The sequence below is a fragment of the Mus caroli genome, chromosome 17 (assembly GCF_900094665.2).
Source record: "Mus caroli chromosome 17, CAROLI_EIJ_v1.1, whole genome shotgun sequence".
Classification (NCBI taxonomy): domain Eukaryota; kingdom Metazoa; phylum Chordata; class Mammalia; order Rodentia; family Muridae; genus Mus; species Mus caroli.
In genome coordinates this window covers 81721472-81739544 of record NC_034586.1, presented here as the reverse complement: position 1 = coordinate 81739544, position 18073 = coordinate 81721472, and the positions used below count along the sequence as shown (strand labels likewise).

At 42.3% G+C, this 18073-nt stretch overlaps 1 protein-coding gene across 4 annotated transcripts in view; it reads left to right on the top strand.

Moving 5' to 3' along the window:
• Nucleotides 1-18073, top strand: part of Srbd1 (S1 RNA binding domain 1) — a 165060-nt gene that overhangs the window by 17436 nt on the left and 129551 nt on the right. For all 4 annotated transcript variants that reach the window (XM_029471564.1, XM_021186295.1, XM_029471562.1 and 1 more), the window contains exons 6-11: nt 212-329; nt 1777-1915; nt 6989-7085; nt 7656-7791; nt 11249-11352; nt 16870-16977. In XM_029471564.1, the coding sequence (XP_029327424.1) occupies nt 212-329; nt 1777-1915; nt 6989-7085; nt 7656-7791; nt 11249-11352; nt 16870-16977 (702 nt within the window). The remainder of the gene's footprint in view (nt 1-211; nt 330-1776; nt 1916-6988; nt 7086-7655; nt 7792-11248; nt 11353-16869; nt 16978-18073) is intronic.

The following is an 18073-nucleotide window of genomic DNA, read 5'->3' as shown; positions in this document are numbered from 1 at the left end:
TACTTGACCCTGATGGCTTTATTGTAGGTTATAGATTCTTCTTTCTTGGAAATGCATACTAATGTATTTGGGGTGAATCTACTGTCAAATTGGTCAAAAATCAAGCAGTTCCCTTTTCTTTTCCCTGCTATGTTTTTGTAAGTGTGAGCTAGCCTTGAGAAGAAAGGTTGGACATAGATACTGTATATATTATGTAAGTTTTTAATTTCAGGGATGTTGCCAAGAAGGTTCATAGTAGAATCCAGAAAATTAAGAAGGAGGGGAAAATGTCGGAGTGCTTGCTGCAAGCCTTGTTGAACTGTAAAACGTTCGAGGAACTAGAGCATGTGGTAAGGAACTGCGTCTCTCAGTGGGATGCCTGAGTGCTTATGATTTGGGGTCTCTTTTTATCACTGAGGAAGACTAAGACGTAAAAAGTTAAGCCACCAGCCACTGTTAATTAATTCGCTGGTGATTTTATCTTTTAGTCTGTGTGCTAGGAACTTGGGTTTGCACATAAGGGCATTGTAGTCAATAGTCCTTGCCCTCAGGACTTTCCAGTTAAGGAAGAAGAAGANTAGATTATTCAAGTGTGGAGTGCAGGGGCGATGGCAGAACTGGAGACCTACACATGAATGTCTTCAGCCTGTAACTAGAACAGTTGGCACTCTGGTTACTTGTTGGTTTGACATCTGTGTGCTTCACCAGCCATAGGTAGAAAACATGTCTGTATTGAACAGGTGCATACTTTTAAAGTTACCCTCCCTAAATAATATAACCTAAGAAGCATTCACATACCTCGTACATTGTCTTTATTATAAGTGATCTAGAGATGATTTAAGTTTATAGGAAGCAGTGCATGGGTTGTATGGAAGCACCAGGCTATTTTCTGTAAGGGACTTGGTATTCACAGAAGCCAGCAGCCCCTCATGGATTCTTTGATAGGCTTATGTTAGAAGCTATGAGACTGGAAGAATTCACTTTCGGAAGGGATTATGGACTAGCAGGTCAGTATGGCCGCTGGGAACCAGCAACTTTTGAAATAAAAGTCAGAATCTAGAGTCCATATTGAGAAAAATCATCAGAGAACGCTGAAGAGAATCTGGAGGTGACATAAGTGGATCAGGGAGAAGAAGGTTTGTGAGTGAGGTGATGAATAGTAATTGTAGCAGGGGGTTTGGGCAAGATCCAGACTGAAAATCATTATCATTAGGGAAGTGCTGTGGACCTTCAACATAATACTTCAGCAGGCTATGTGGGAAGAGAAGCCAGCAGGCCAGCAGGTGGAAGAGTTGCGAAGGGAAGTGGGGAAGGAACGGTTGGAGAGAAGGAGGAAGAGGGAGAAGGAGAGAGAGAAGAAGAAGAGTAGGAAGAAGAGGAGGAGGGAGAAGGAGGAGAGAGAAGAAGAAGAGGAAGAGGAGGAGAAGGGGGAGGGAGGAGAGAGAAGACGAGGAGGAGGAAGAGAAAGAAGAGGAGGAGGAAGAAGAAGTATTGTATTGCATGAAACAACTTTGACTTTAACAGGGGGTTGCTTGTTTGAGGACTTTGGAGTTGAGATGGTGAGTTTTAGAGATGAGTAAATGCCAGCAGAGAATGAACTGAGCACATAGAAAATGATGAAGATAAAGCCGTAACACAAAGCACCCCTGTAGTCTGATAGAGTTCATCTCTGAGGGCACAGGACAATCCAGAGAAAGATGCTTATGGTGTTTCAGTATGTCCTAGTCCTGCGTCCCTGTTTTGATTTTGACTTTGTAAAACAGACTCCTGTGATATATTCTCTGCCTTTTTTCCTAGACTGCTCCGTATAAAATGGGGAGCAAGGGCACCAAAGCCCAGAGAGCAAAACAGTTGGGACTCGAAGGAGCAGCGCGGACCCTGCTGGAGAACCCGGGGCAGCTCAACCTGCTGTCCTACATCAAGCCTGATGTTAAAGGTACTGGCTTCCAGGAGAGGGCGGCCTGCTGCTGCTCTGCTTTTAGATGCACATGCCTGGCTCCACTCATTGCCTCCACCCGGCCTGGCTTCACCAGTGGTTGTACAACTGTCTGTCAACTGCAGATGAAGAACAGATGACTCGCACACACGGGTCCTGGCCAACCTCCTGCTTCTGGTGACTTCCCCACTCTCTGCTGTTTCTCTTTCTCTATTTACACGTGTCTCTAAGACCTGTGTTCACAACATGCACTTCCTACTTGGGCTTTCTTAATGCCATCTTCAGTAAATAGAAGGTCTCAGGGCGTTTTTATTAACTTATTAATCTTTTAAGATAGTTGATGTTTTTTTTAAAGATTTATTTATTTATTTATTTATTCATTTATTATATGTGTGTACACTGTAGCTGTCTTCAGACACTCCAGAAGAGGGCATTAGATTTTTGTTACAGATGGTTGTGAGCCATCATGTGGTTGCTGGGATTTGAACTCAGGACCTTTGGAAGAGCAGTTGGTGCTCTTAACCGCTGAGCCATCTCACCAGCCCCGATAATTGATGATTTTACTTTTAAATGATATCCCTCTATACCCCAAGGTTATAAAAATTCTATTATCTTTCAAAGCTTTTATTTTATTTCTGCCTTTTAAAAACCATATAACTTAGATTTTCTCTTCAAAAAGAATCTTAATACTTCTGGCATACACAAAGAACAAATTGGCTTCTGCTCTTAACACTTTTTCCTATGTAATAAGGGGGCTTTTTCTAAAATTTGCTTCCAAATGTATTCTGTCCTTTGTGTGAGAGAGAATGAGACAGGGCACAGGAGAAAGGTTTAAAAGATTATTATTCTCTGGAGCCTTACTCTTCAGCCTGGACTTGAACTTGCAGTTTTCTTGCCTCATCTTTAAGCTTATTTCTCAAAAAAACCATTGATTCTTTTATGTTTTAGTAATTGTATATATTAATATAGACATTGTCTAGATATACAAGCATTATTTAATGAATTTTAATGAATTTAATGAAGTTTAATTGGTCAGACAACATTGACCTGAAGTCAAATTAATATGACTGTCATTTCACACAGCTGCCTTTTCTTCTTTGGTGGTAAGAGCACCTGTGTTACTCTCTTAACAAATCCCAGTATGCTGTGTAATAGGCTGTAGTCCTCATCTGCACATTAGATGCTCTGGCTTTGTAGCCTGTCCAGCTATAGGTCAGCTCCAACTTACACCCATGTTTCTCCATCCCTGTTTTTTTTTTTTTTTTTTTTTTGACTTTCTGTTGATTCTTCAAACTGGGAGATGTACTTATCAACAGGGGGCAGTCTGTGATAACAAAAATCTATGCTGTGTATTTAACTATGGAGGAATATGGTGCACTAGCCATATTCTAGCCAGTTGAATTTGTGTTTTTAAAAACTGAGTATTTGTGTCTGTAAACTGCAAACTATCTGTTCACAGACATACATTTTAATATGTTTGGGAAAGGACAGTAATGTAAAGAATTATTTGAAGTTAGAGATGGATTGAAATGAATATAATCCATATTTGCTTAGTTTTTAATACTTATTTATAGTTATACTTTCAGTGATTTACAGCATTTAAGGTTTTATTTTGATTGTTATACTATGGTCTATTCAGTTGCAGCCTTACAAAGTCCATTTATCTTCTTTCTTGGCAGTGTTCTGGGGACTGGACCCAGAGTCCTGTGTATGCATTTCCTTCAGCAGATCTGTATTGCTTTTGCAGAAAGCATTTCATATTTTAATGACAGATGAGCCCTAGTAGCCTTGAGATTCACTGCTGGGGCTGGACTGTGTCTGCTGTGGAGACTAGCTGCAAGGAGGTGTGCTGCCTGTTGTTCCTTATGGTTGATTCTTTGCCTTCCATTTCCTGTCTTCTTTGGTACAGTGGTCTCCTTGGTTCCTAGGTATATTACATTCCTACTAAACAGGTCTCGATACCTGTATCTCCTAAAAAGTTCTTTCCTCTGACAGGCTTAGCCGTATATACTGTGATTATATCTACCCCATGTCCCCCTCACTCCTCTGGGAACCCTCAGCATGGCTGTCCTCAAACCCACCATCATTCCTCATGTCTCCTTTGGGTGTTGTTTTTTTGTTATTATTTTTGTTTTGTGTGTGTGGGTCTCACTGTGTCCATTACTGCTGCCTGCTGGAATACTGACTGGCCTTCTTGGCTTGAGCTTGTGTGGGTAACCACAGTTGCAGGGAATTCACGAGTGCAGTGGCCATGACTTGTCCCCCACTCAGCATTTCACAGAACTCCTCTTTGTCTTCTCTCTCTCATGCTCTTTCCACGCCTTTCTCTGTTCTCTGAAGTCTGTGATAGACAATGCAGGGCCTACTCACTCTCAGCACTTCTGTTAGCTGTGCGGCTCCACGAGCTTTAGCCCACTGCAAAAGATACTTCTCAGGAGGGCCATGGTTGAAGGCAGCGCTGGTCTGCGGGGTAACCCTGACCATCCCCTTCTGACGGTCACATACGGTGACACAGGATACATGATGGTTGACAGCAGGCTTTGACACTTCAGGTCATGTGACTAACACAGACCCCGCAGGACTTAGTCTGGGCTTCACTCACTTGTTGATTCTAATCACAAATACAGAGAATTATGGTGAATTCCAGTTAACTCTGTACTGTGTGTCAGGACTTTTCTGAACAAAAGCCACTTCTAGGAGAAAGAGTTCATTTTAGCATACAGTTCCAGAGGGATGGGAGTCCATCCTGACAGAGAGGTGTGGCCGGAGCAGGCATGGCCTCAGCAGCAGCCAGCCATAAGTGTGAAGCACAGAGCAGACTGGCTGCAGGGTGAGGCTTTGAACTCGCAGCACTTGTCCCAGTGAGTGGCCTTTCAGCAAGGCCACTAACTGGGCACCAAACATTCAAATGCCTGAGCCTATGGGGGGCATTTCTCTTCTGACTACCACATTCTGCTTTTAAAACTTTGTTTGAGATGTTTCTTCTTTCTTATTTCCTTTCACTTTTTGTGCTCTACACATACACATGATCACTTTGAGTTCTATTACTGTGGGATTTTTCTAAAGAAGTATTTTAATCATTCCCATCATTCTTCCTAGAAATATTTTAGAAACCAGACATATATAGTTTTTCTTCAGTAGAAGACATTTCTTGCTCGCTACACACTAAGAATTTGACTGAAATGAAAACCTATTCTATACCAGGGATGGGCTTTGTCTGGGGCCTGGGCATCCCTGTACTGCGGAGGGCCTGAGGGCTCTGTGCTGTGAGGAGGCCTACGTACAGAGAGAGTATAAAGAGACATTGGAATGTCAGTATTCCTCAACAGGCACAGCTGTTACTGCAGAGCATTTCCAGCTCTGTCACTATGGAGATCTTATTATCGGCTTCTCTGCTTTGATTTTCCTTCTCTCTACTTTGCAGGCTGTAGTAAGCCTGAAGTGAAGCCTGTAGTAAGCCTGAAGCAACTAGGAGTGGAGCTTTGTCAGACATGTGGACATCTTCTGGTCGTTCTGGCTAGAGCACGCAGCTATGCACTATGAGAAAAGGCTCCCCACGTGACTCTGGTCATATCTCCCTCCTGCTGAGACCCGCTACCACGAGGAGAGGCAACTCAGGCAGTGACTCTCCCTAGCAGAGGTTTTAAAAAGCTTTGTCAGAATCATCTGTGATGCTCCTGTCATCAAAGCATCTGCATTTTTGACCAAGGGCAGCCCTTAGACGAGTGTAATTTTAATTATAAACATTCACTGAGTGTATAAGACTTTCAAATGGTGTTCTCCAGTGTGCTGAGGGTTTCCAAAGTCCCTTTGTTGTAGCAAACTTGTACCTTTTTGTTCACCGCTTTCAGTAACGGTTTTCATTGTAAGCCACTTTTACTACTGAGTTCTCAGCCTGTTGTTGTAATGTCTCCCTGCAATGCTGCTCTGAGGTGCTTGGGGCTCCAGGTGTTAGTGCAGAGTGGATAGTTTTCCTAGCTTGTGGCTCATCTAGTAGCTCAGGAATGCATAGACACTGCAGACATTGTAGACATTGTAGACATCTTTAACACATGCAGGTTTCTGTTTGTAAAGGTAGCTTGTCACTCAAGGTCTTTTAAGATGGAAATAGAATTTCTACTCATTTTGATCCCGATTTCTTTAAAATAGAGTACTGTTTCAGTAGTTACCAGAAGTTATTATAGCACACCAAGTATTTTTAGCTTTATTTATTGTGCCCAAAGAAGTCTGTTGCACTGTTCTCACTGGTTTTGTACCTTTTACTCATGGAAACTTTGTTCATGGAAAGATAGCCATATGACACTCAGTGCTTCTATAGTTAAAGCCTTGATGTAAATCAGCAAAACCAAACTGCAGATGAGAGAAATGGAAGAGCACCAGGCAGATGCTGTCTGTGAGCGCATGAGGCGATAGATACCACAGAGCCATGCTGGGGCAGTCAGGACTGTAAACTGCCAGTGGAGAGTGCTTTACATTTTAAAAATTTATACAAAGAGGATAGAAAAAGGCTTTCTATTTCATGTACTGCCTGTAGATGGTTTCATCAAGATGAATGTCTAGTGTTATCTTTGAGATTTTATGGGTCACTTAGAACGTGGTAATGCCTCATGCTCAAATAGCAATATTAATGAAATCACTTGAAAGGGCAAAATTTTATGTCCCATAAAATTACATATCTTGGGATATGATTGATTCAGACTTGGTTCTTACAGCATTTAATCTTTGTAGCCACATCTGGGAGATAATGATTACTCTATATTTATGGGAAACTGAGGCAGGGAAGGCAAATAACCTGTTCTAGGTCCTAGGATTGTTGAGTGGTGGGGCCAAGAGTCGACCAGATGAGCCCAAAGCTGCATTTTCACCATTTCTCAGCCTGTTAGGAAAGGGCCTGCAGCATTGCTTCTGGATATCATTTCTATGAACATGGAAGCAAGTCACTCCCATGATGCCTTTCTCTCCTAAGTCTGCTAATGTAAGAATTTATGAACTGGAATTTAGTTTAATTTGTTTAATTATAGGCCTTACAGTCAATCTTACATCTGATTCTGGTCTCCCTCTACCCTTCTAAAGGCCTTTCTGAGCTCAACGATATCGAAACAGGAGTACAACATATTTTAGCAGACATGATTGCTAAAGACAAAGATACGCTCGACTTTATTCGGGGCTTGTAAGTAGCTTTTCTTTTAGCTTTCTTCTTTGTGGGACTTATGCTATTAAGTGTTGTTAGTGCTAAACCAGTGTTTATTTAAAATTTGGTTTTCAGGCTTTTTTTTTTGAAGTACAATTCTGTGATCAAACAATTGAACCCTAATATTTAAAATAGTTAAAGATGTTTTAATTGGATTCTAAGCAGGGTGCCTGGAGCTCTGCCTTCTTGACCTGCTTAGAGAAGGGTGACCGGATGATTGGTCTGATTACCATCTATCATTTCAGCCTTCTGTGAGGGTAGATACTACCTGATCTCAGCTGTTTTGGATGGTTTATGTTGACATATAAATTGATCTTCAGAGTATACACTAGTATGGTTGCTTGTTTTGAGACAGGATTTCTCTGTGTAGATCATGCTGTCCCCAAACTCACAAAAGTTTCCCTGTGCTGAGATTAAAGGTGATGGGCATCATTAGCCAAATTTGGTAATAGCTTAAGTTATTTTTATCCTTTTTATATAAATTTGTAAAATGTAAAACACTCACAAATAAATGCTTGTTTCTTTTTTAATATTTGTGTATCTGACCAGGTGTAAACATAGATACATTTGTATCCAGTCATCTCTTGCAAAAGTGTCCTCAAAAAAAGTAAATGAGAAAGAAGTTGATAAGTTTCAGCTTTACCAGAATTTCTCCTGCAACATAAGAACCATCCACCATCACCAGGTAAGAAGGCCCTGCGTGCTGACAGTGACAATGGTGATGCTTTAGTAAGAACTTAGGCCAGTCGACTAGTCTGTATAACATTTGTAAAATGTTGTCATAGTTCCCTGATTTCCCAAATGGAGAACTGAAGGCCCAGAAGAGTTACTGACACTTAAAAATTTAACAGAGCTGACTCTGATAGCCCGCATGACTTCCTTTTGGCTGATGACATATGTTAGACCCTGCTTCCATTGCGCTTAGGTGTGAACACAGACCGTTCCCAAGACAACAGTAGTCCATTTTAGAGTAGAGTAGGTATGGTCTCATTTGGTTTTATGAACCATAGCCATTGTATGTCAGCCTTCTAATTTTCTCTTTCAGGTTATCTACCTAAGTACATATTTATGCCTTTTACTAAATGTTTTCATAGGCTGTGTACTGTGCAGCATGAGATTTAACTAGCCTGCCATGCTCTCACCTTGATGATAATGGACTGAACCTCTGAACCTGTAAGCCAGCCCCAATTAAATATTGTCCTTTATAAGACTTGCCTTGGTCATGGTGTCTGATCACAGCAGTAAAACCCTAACTAAGACAGTCTGCACATATATATATGCACCACTTGACTTGCCTGGTGCCCACAGAGGCCAGAGGAAGGCACAAGATTCTTTGGAACTAGAGTTTGATGGTTATGAGCCTCCATGTAGGTGCTGGGACCCAAACTCTGGTCTTCTATAAGAGCTATAAGTGATTTCTAGGCCCCTCCCCTACCACATTTCCTTATTATGTCTAAAATTGCTTATGGTAATTCTTTGTGCACTAGATTTGTCATAGGTGATGAAACAGATAATTTCAGTAATTTTTAAAAGTTTAGGCACAAGGGAGCTGTATTTACCTAGTTATAGACTACAAATATAAGATACTAAAACAGTGATTTGCAGTACTATCCGCAGTTGAGGGCTGAGGGTGTAGTTCTGGTAAGGGGTTGTAGAGAGTATAGGAGGCACTGGCTTTCAGTCCTCAGTAACACACATACACATACACACACACACACACACACACACACACACACACACACACACACAGAGGGAGAGAGAGAGAGAGAGAGAGAGAGAGAGAGAGAGAGAGAGAGAGAGAGAGAGAAATATAGACAGACAGACATAGACACATACACAGTATATCTAAAAATGTTCCATTGACTATATAAATTTACTAAAATTCATTTTGCAGAAATGATCTTGTCATCTAATTTTATACCCTCTGTGTGTGTGTGTGTGTGTGTGAGAGAGAGAGACAGAGACAGAGACAGAGACAGAGACAGAGACAGAGACAGAGAGAATTTAAATAGTATTTTATGTTACAAATGTCATATCTGAGTACTTGAATTTAAGAAAAATTGAGTGATTGGATTTAAACTTGTGATTGATCCAGGCTTCTCAAGCCTGACAAAATAGAGTGGTTTAGAATGTTTCTTTGAAAATTACTCCTGTGTTTTAAGAGCTTTTTATGTTTGTGTGTGCCAGAGGGGTACTGCTGGATAGCAGATAGCTTTCTAGCCATCAAGCAAGCACATGAGAATGCATGGACACACTCTCTAAAATCCATTGATACATTGGATTATGTCAATTGACTAAAAGAGCTCATGATCACCTCATCTAGTATGTGGTAGTGTGTAGGATTATGGGTCATCCACCTGCCTCAGCTAGAGCTGGCTCAGGGGTTCTCGAGCCTTCAACAAGGCTGGGGCTGTCTGGTTCTCAGGCTCTTGGTCATCCAAGAGCCAATGGAAGCCGAGCTGAGAATGAAGTTGGGGCCCACAGGCTGAATCTAGCCTGGGGCTGGGAGGAAAATGGAAGGAGCCCCAGGTCCCGTGGGGGAGTCCTTAGCTTGTCAGTGGTAGTGGGCTTGAGCTTGGCTTGGTTGTGGTTGGGAGCACAGAGAGGCCTTCTAAGGGAGACTAGATGGCATAGACAGAGGCCTTCTCTGTGGCTTCCCATGGTGGATCCCAACGAAAGGAGGCAGTCCATGGTTTTGAGGCATTTATTGTCATGGTGGAAAGTGAATCAGTAAACTCATACCCCACTTCTCAGGATGAGTCTGAAATTAAATACCTTTTATAGGGAGAAATGCCTGGGAAGGAAATCTTATTGGCTAAGCCTTCCAGGCCTCTAGGTACCTCATTAAAATGGAGACCTGTCTTGAGCCTATGTGACCACAGGTCACATCCTCTACTGTGGAGGGGCTTGGGGTGTCGCCCTTAGATAAATCTATGGGGGGCTGTGGCTAGTGACGGGGCTGGTGTCTGGAAACAGGCAAAGCATCTACTATCCCTTCAGGGTCTTCTGGTCTTTGAGCCTTAGCTCAACTGGGGACCAATCTACCTTTCATGGTCCCACAGTAGTGAGCTCTGCTTTTCGACCTCTATGTAACTGGGTGAACATATGAACCTCAGTAGATAGATGGACTTTGTGACAAGAGGCTCTGGGGAAGCCCCGCTGGGTCACTGTTGTCTGCCAAGTTCTCTGATCCACCTCCCCTTGGCTTTGTTCTTTTGCAGACTAGTCCTTAGTGAGGTCCTGACTTTACCCCTCAGCCTTTGCACCCTTGTTCTTGTCTGTTGACCCACTGATTGACTTCCTATGCTGTTTTCAGTCTTTCTTCTTTGCTGTTACTCTCTGTAGTAATTCTGCTGTATCCTACTACCTAGCTCTAGCTTCCGTTTCTGCCTCAAGCTCTGATTTCTCATGTATAAAAGCAGTACCTTCAGCTCTGAGTTTGTTGAGTATTTTGTTCAGGAAGGGCTGCTAGACTTTATGTTTCTGAGTCTATTAAGGCGATCATGAGCTCTTTTAGTCAATTGACATAATTCAATGGATCAATGGGTTTAAGAGAGTGTGTGCATGCATTCTCCTGTGTTTGCTTGATGATGGCAGTAGACTCCCTTGGAGCTAGAGTCAGAGGCAGTTGTGAGCTGCCTGACATGGGTGTTGGGAACCCAACTCTAGTCCTAAAAGAGTAGCAAATGCTCTTAACCCCTGAGCCATCTCTCTAGCTTCTCATCTTAGTTTTTGAAATAAGGTCTTTCACAGAACATGGAGCTGATGGATTTGGCTAGGCTGGCTGACCAGTAAGCTCTGGGATGCTGCCTATTTTTGCTGCCCTGGTGCTGTCATTACAGGCACAAACCTCCATCCCCTGCCTCTATGTAGGCGTGGGGGGTCCTAACTTAGGTTCTCACACTCGTGTGGTAAACACTTTTCTAACTGACCATTTCCCCAGCCCCGTTAGAATTTTCTTTGTGAGAAAGACGTGTAACTTGAAGAAAGTATAAACAAACTGTTTTTAATACATTCCTTTGTAAATAATAAAACAATCCTGTTCTTGGCTAGAGAGGTGCTTGATTTGTTTCATAAATATGAACTCCTTAAGTTTATCATTGCTTTATTGACTATCCGTCTTTGTCGTATGTTTCTGTCAGATTCTGGCCATTAACCGAGGAGAGAATTTGAAGATCCTGACCGTCAAAGTCAACATTTCTGATGGAGTAAAGAACGAATTCTGTCGGTGGTGTATACAGAACAGGTCTGCTTGTTGGCTGGCCATAGAATTTGCTTTCTAAAATACCAACTAATGTATAAGATATATGTTATGTTAAAAAGCAAGTGACAATATTATTATTTTCTTTTTACATTAGAAACCTAAGTATGGGGTAGAGAAATTGCGCAGTCATTGATGGCACTTGTTGTCTGAGTTTGAGCCCTAGTAGGAGATTACCAACTCCCAAAAGTTACATTTTACTGTCTAATAAGTTAATATTTAAAAAAATAAGTATGCTTGAGACATAGACTTAAATAGAAAATGTCTGTGAAGGGGATAAGAGATTATTAATGATGACTGTCTGTGAGGAGAGGGCATTTACTTCAGTGTAGTCATGTGCTTTATAAACTGGCTATTGACAAAACATGTATATGGTTGTAGTTTTATAATTATTATGGATTTGAAAAGTCCTTTTGCTTTTTAAGCACAAAGCTAAAGGAGCAGGAAGAGAAAAGGTAACTGCAAGAAAAGAAAAAGAATTCCCAAGAGAATTCACAGTTGAATGGTGCTGTAGAAGTTTAAGTAAACCCTAGTGGGCTTTTCAGGAAGTCTGAAAGCCTGAACCCCAGCTCCAATAGGCTTTATGCTTTCTGTATAATTATTATTTTTATTTTTAAATAATATTTTATTTGATGATAATTTTATAGAATTTATTTTGATTATATCCACCCATTATTATCTTCCTTTAGTTTCCCCTAGTGTCCCCTTCTCCATTTCCTTCCCAATTCCATTACTTCCTTTTTCTGTTATTGTTATTAGTAACCCTCTGAGCCAAATTTGTGCTTCTTATATGAACATGGGTGTGGGACCATCCACTGGTGTATGGACAGCCTACCAGAGACATCCTCAAAGGAGAGTGACTACCTCCCCCTTACAACATCAACCTCCAGTAGCTCCGCCAAGGTTGGGGACCATCCTCCTTTCATGCTAGGGTTGTGGCTGTCTTGATTCTGTGCAGTGACCACAGCGATGAGAGCTGATGTGCATCAACCATGGCATGTCTAGAAGTCAGCATCTCCCAGTTCCCCAGCTCCCAGCTTTACTCCTCTCTGCCCGCTTTGCTGCGCTCTTCCATGATCCTTGCATGGGGCTGAGAAGTCAACAGAGTTGATTCACCTGTAGCTGAGCGCTCATAGCCACTGCAACAGAATCTATCTGACCAGAGTTAGAAGCAACACTTGAGTGAAAGGCAGTTTAACATCATAGCTGTTTAATATAACAGTATTAGGCTCTTCTCCGAAGTCTGTGGCCACCTTAGTCATAGATTTTTGATCCAGACATGAAAGATTTTGCTGTGCTGTGTTTTCCTTTTTATTTGGTGCTAGGAATCTTTTTATTTACCTTTTTGATTTCTTGTATTTTGATTTCAGTTATTCAGTAATATGTTGTTTAGTCTTTAGGATTCTGTATCCTTTCTGCGGTTTCTATTGCTGTTGATAGGTAACTTTATTTGATTGTGATCAGATGCAATACAGTTATTTCAGTTTTCCTGTGTTAAAGAATTGGTTTTGTTCTACTTAGCAGGGCCAGTTTTGGAGATCATATTTACTGCAGTAGAGAGTTATTTAGAAAGAATCAAGTATGGAGGCAAGAGATGATGGTAGTTTAGACTCAGGTGCTAATGGTGGGAAGTTGTAAATAGAATTAAACACTCTACAGGGGCAGAATTTAGACAGTATCTGATTAAATGACTGATAGATTGGCTGGGCCAAAGAGTTGACACATTTGTATGACTTGAACAAACTAGAAGATGACACTCTTTACCGTCACAAAATAAAAATGTTGCATACTATATAATTATGGTATGAATGGGTTAACTGAAATCTTGTTATTAAGTTAATTACACTGGCAAGGATTGACTGTGTATTAAAAGTGATATGTAGGCCTAGCCCAGCAGTGGAACACTTCCTCTGTTGGACATGTTTCTTGTTCACAAAGATAGAGATGAAGAGGACCCTGAGCTTGTCAGACACTGAGGGTCCAGTAATCCACGTTTCTGTGTTCTTTAAATAAGAACGTGTGTGAGGGAGTGCTTTTAGTGCATCCAACTCATGACTTGGATTGTTTGGCAGCAGGTCCATTTTGAATTTGCAGAGTTGTGTGTCTGCCTTGTGGAGAAACAAGTTTAAGGGAAACTGTCTCCTGTAGCTAGTCGTGTAAGTGTAGAGCCATGAAGGCTAGCTGAAGAGAGCTCGCCATTGTCTTACCTCGGAGAAGTAAGAAAAACATATTTCTTTGCCAGAGTGGAGGCTATTTCTCTATACAATGGCTCAACAAAGAATTTTCTTGTCAAAAATACGCAGTTTGGGGCATGGGCCTTTTCAGTTATTGCCAGTCTTTCCTGCCTCGACCTTACAGTATTAGAAGTTTGTTTGTCTGTTTTAAGATTTTATTTATTTATTATATGTAAGTACACTGTAGTTGTCTTCAGACACAACCAGAAGAGGGCGTCAGATCTCATTATAGATGATTGTGAGCCACCATGTGGTTGCTGGGATTTGAACTCAGGACCTCTGGAAGAGCAGTCAGTGCTCTTAACTGCTGAGCCATCTCTCTAGCCCCCAGTATTTCAAGTTTTATGATTCCTGTTTTCATTATATACTTTATTGAATGAATCTCTTATAGGGAGTATTTTGTGTTGTGAAATTTGGGGTTAGTGAAGACATAAAGGTTTTTCAGAGGTATGTACCTGTTGTGTCACAAGAAGTTACACTGAAATGCATCCTATAATCAAACATATTGCATTGTCTAAGGATGCCATAAGGGATATGACTGAGTTCCCCGTGCGATTTCAGAACCTTAGTTTGCTAAGTGCTGTAACTAGATCCCAGGAAGACAGTAAAGGGGCAGAATTGTTGTAGAAGGAATTAAAAGGAGTTTGTACAGTGCTTGGAATACAGACAGCTGTTCTCTGCAGGACTGAGCCTGGTGAGCTGAGCACGTGTAAACAATGTGATGTGTATCTATAATATAAACACACCCACAATTTCTTCACAGGGAGAAGAGCAGAGTGCTCTAAGCTACCGGAACATCTTATGACTTAAAAGTTACACCAGAGGGTGCAGTTTTAAGAGGACAGATAATAATTTCTAGCTTTTTTGAAAACAGTGGTGAAACTTTGGAGCTTAAAGGGAACCCATTCTAGTAGACATCTGACATTGGATGTATACATTAAAAAGGACACCACTCCTTTAGACTTTTTGTGTCTAAGCACTGTTTTCCTGGCATGTTGTCGTAGGACCCAGAACTATGTTCTTCCAATTAGCCAGCCTCCGTTGTGTGACATATGAGACCCTTCATGAGCTGGGCACTGCCATATTTTTAGTGTTGTCTTTCTGAATTGATGTTGCCACTTGGATGCCCCAGCATTATGAACCTGTGTAGATATAGCTAAAGCAGCTGCGTGGCTCAGATCCTGCTGCTAGCTCGTACACTGCACTGCTCTCATCCATGCTTTGGGTGGTCTATGTGTTCATCTTTTTTGATTTCTGGGGTTTTGTTTTTTGTTTTTTGTTTTTGGTATATATTGAACATGTGTTTATTTTATTTTGGGACAGGATCCCATGTAGTCCAGGGGGCTCACTGTGTAACTGAGACTGCCCTTGAGCTAATCTTCTTGCCCCAAAGCTCACTTGTGTTGGGATAGCAAGTCTATACAACCATGCCTCAATAAAACATTTGTCTCCCTGAAAGCAGTATGCTGCACTTTGTTGTTGTTGTTGTTTTCTTTTCTTTTTTTTTGGTTTTTCCAGACAGGGTTTCTCTGTATAGCTCTGGCTGTCCTGGAACTCACTTTGTAGACCAGACTGGCCTCGAACTCAGAAATCCGCCTGCCTCTGCCTCCCGAGTGCTGGGATTAAAGGCGTGCACCACCACGCCCGGCTATGCTGCAGTTTGTATCACTGTGACCAAAACATTCAGCAGGAACAACTGAAGAGAGGAGTGGCTTACTTGGGGTATGGTTCCAGAGATTGTCAATCCATCAGGACAGAACCATTTCATATGGTGGCCAGGGAGCAGTAGCTAGTCTCACAGCCTCAGACCAGGATGTGGTGAGAGTAGGCAAGGAGCATGGGAAGGTGCAAAGGTCCAGAATATACCACGTGACCCCCTCTCTCCAGCCAGGCCCCATTTCCCGAAGGTCCCACACCCTGCAAAGCAGTGTGCAAAGTGGGGAGGCAAAAGTGCTTGATATCTAAGTGCATTGGGAACCTTCTAGGTTTAAATAACATGGGCTTTCGTGTCTGATTCCAGCCCACTTCCTTCCTCCCCTCCTGAAGGGAGGACTGAGGGAGTAACGGAGGTTTGGGTGGGAAGAATGATGTTGCCTATGCCTTGCCTAGAAGCACATTTGTTTGAACTGGAAAACAAACCTATACATTGCTGCCCTAACACCCTTCGGGAGGGATTCAGCTATTTGCTATTATGTGATCTTTAACGTGTGTCTGCCGAGGTTTCATGTGCATTTAAGCTGTGGAGAGGGGCTCATCTTAGGAGCATCAGCTGTATTAAAAACCATCCATGCTTTGTTAGTGGAAGAAGGCTTTGAAAGGCAAGGGCAGACATGCTGGGTGTGAAGGGAAACCTGGAGCCTCTGGGCTGCGGCTGTTCCTGATAGCTCATCTTTTCTTTTTTCTTTTTCCTTTTTCCCCTCCCCTGCCCTGAACTGAAGTACACTGGGTTTTTGTCATGTAAGATTTAAGTCAAAGTTTGCTACCAAGAAAAGGAGATGCTAGAAACAGGATTTGACAGGTTCTCCTCTATACAGTCTCTGTTGACGCTTCATAGACAAGATAAGGAGATGGGAAAAGCTGTCACAGACATAGGACACTGTAGACTGGGGGCCGGGAACAACAAAAATTAATGTTTCACGGTCTTAGAGGTGTGGAAGTAGAAGATCAAGGAGCACACAGTTAAGTCCTGTATGTCATTCTGTCATGTCACAGAGAGTATAGGGGGACAGCAGGCTCTAGTGTATGTGGATGCTCTCCAAAGCCCTTCTATAGATGCCTCGCCTAGATGCTAGCGCCTAGGGCTTCCACGTGTGGATTTGGGGAAGGGGGTGCAGTTAAGGAGGTTTTGCTATCTTTGCGATGTCTTTGATGTTTAGCCTTTACTAATAATACTGTGGTGAGGACAGTCACAGCAAATGTAGTTTGTGTAGTGAATTCTAGGTCCTGTAGTGAGTGTGAGGGGGGGAGAGGGGGAGAGGGAGAGGAAGGGAGGGAGGGAGGGAGGGAGGGAGAGAGAGAGAGAGAGACAGACAGACAGAGACCCTGTTTCAAAAAGTCAAAACAAGAACCCATAAACAAAATGACCATCTCCCCCTCAAAATCTCCCCTCCACATGTCACATAATCCCTTTCAGACACCAAGCCTCAGGACAGCCCCTCCTTCCAGATAATGTTATAAAGGCTCTACCTGCTCCTCAGCTCCCCTCTTCCAGATGTCTTTTCCTGCTCTCTGTCCCTTCAGTGTTGTCCTGAGTTTTTCCTTCTTGTAGGTGGAGGCCACGTGGCTTTGCACGTCCAGAGTTGATGAAGATCTTACATAATTCACTGGACGACTCCTTTAAGCGCCTCATTGTTCCTCTCCTCTGTAGAGAGTTCAGGTATGGATCTTGTTTAATTTTGTGTGCTGTTTAGCATTATGTACGGTCTTCAAGGAGTACGGAGTAAATGTTTGTTAATTTGAACCAAGCCAAAGAAGTTGACCTTCAAACCAGGTCTTCAGTGTGAGCCTTGGTTTTAATCTGTAGATTTATTCTCATGCATAGATCTTACAGTATTCTTCTTAATTGTGATACACCTTAGTCCTGAATGCTTAGTGTTTACACCGCTTCCAGTTCTACATTGTTGATGTTTCAGTTTGACAATCAAGCCAAACATGATTTTATTGATTAGAGATCTGACTTGGAAAAACAAACTGAGAAGTTAATGGAGAGGTTACTTGGAAGCATTTTCTGGAGGTAATAGAGCCAAAGAAAGCATAAGGAGCTTGGTGAGTAAGCAACAGGGTGATCTTGGTGCTCTGAGGAGAGAGAGCAATTATGTGTGTTCATCTCACAGGGGGAATTTCTGGATGAGCAACAGCAAGCACAGGTGAGGAGGTGATTGCAAGAACCATACCAGCAGGCTCCAAGATGTTCTGTGAGGTGCAGACATGCTTAGGCAAAGAGAACGAAAGAGTCACACAGCAGCAGACTCTCTCTCTGTCTCTCTCTGTTCTCTAGCTGTTGTCTTGGTTGTTAAGTTGCAGCGACCAGCATGGTGTCACACAGTCGGTCCTTGGTGTGTACGGTGGGCTAGCACATGCTCATCCTCACTCTTCCAGGTTGCCTGAGAGTGGTGCGGCTGCACCCATCTGGTCAGCTCGCTAGGACTTCCAGCTGACTGGGACTTTTCTATTCCTGCCTTGTACCTTTGACCTTTGAGTTCCAAGTATCCAGAGTAGAAGTGCACATTATAAAGATGAGGTGCTTCATTGCTCCATTTCTGCTGTTCCATGCCACACTGTCTGGTTTCATCCTTTGTGGCCTAGATGGCCCCTACAGATACTGTTCTGTTTGGAAATCTGTGTCGCCCGTGTGATCTGATGTCTCTTGCTTTCTGTGCTGTGGCATAAACTTGAGGGCTTTGTCTTTCATTTGTTCATTTACTTGTGTGTGTGTGCAGCTATCTGTGTATGTGTCTCTGTGTGTGAGTGTA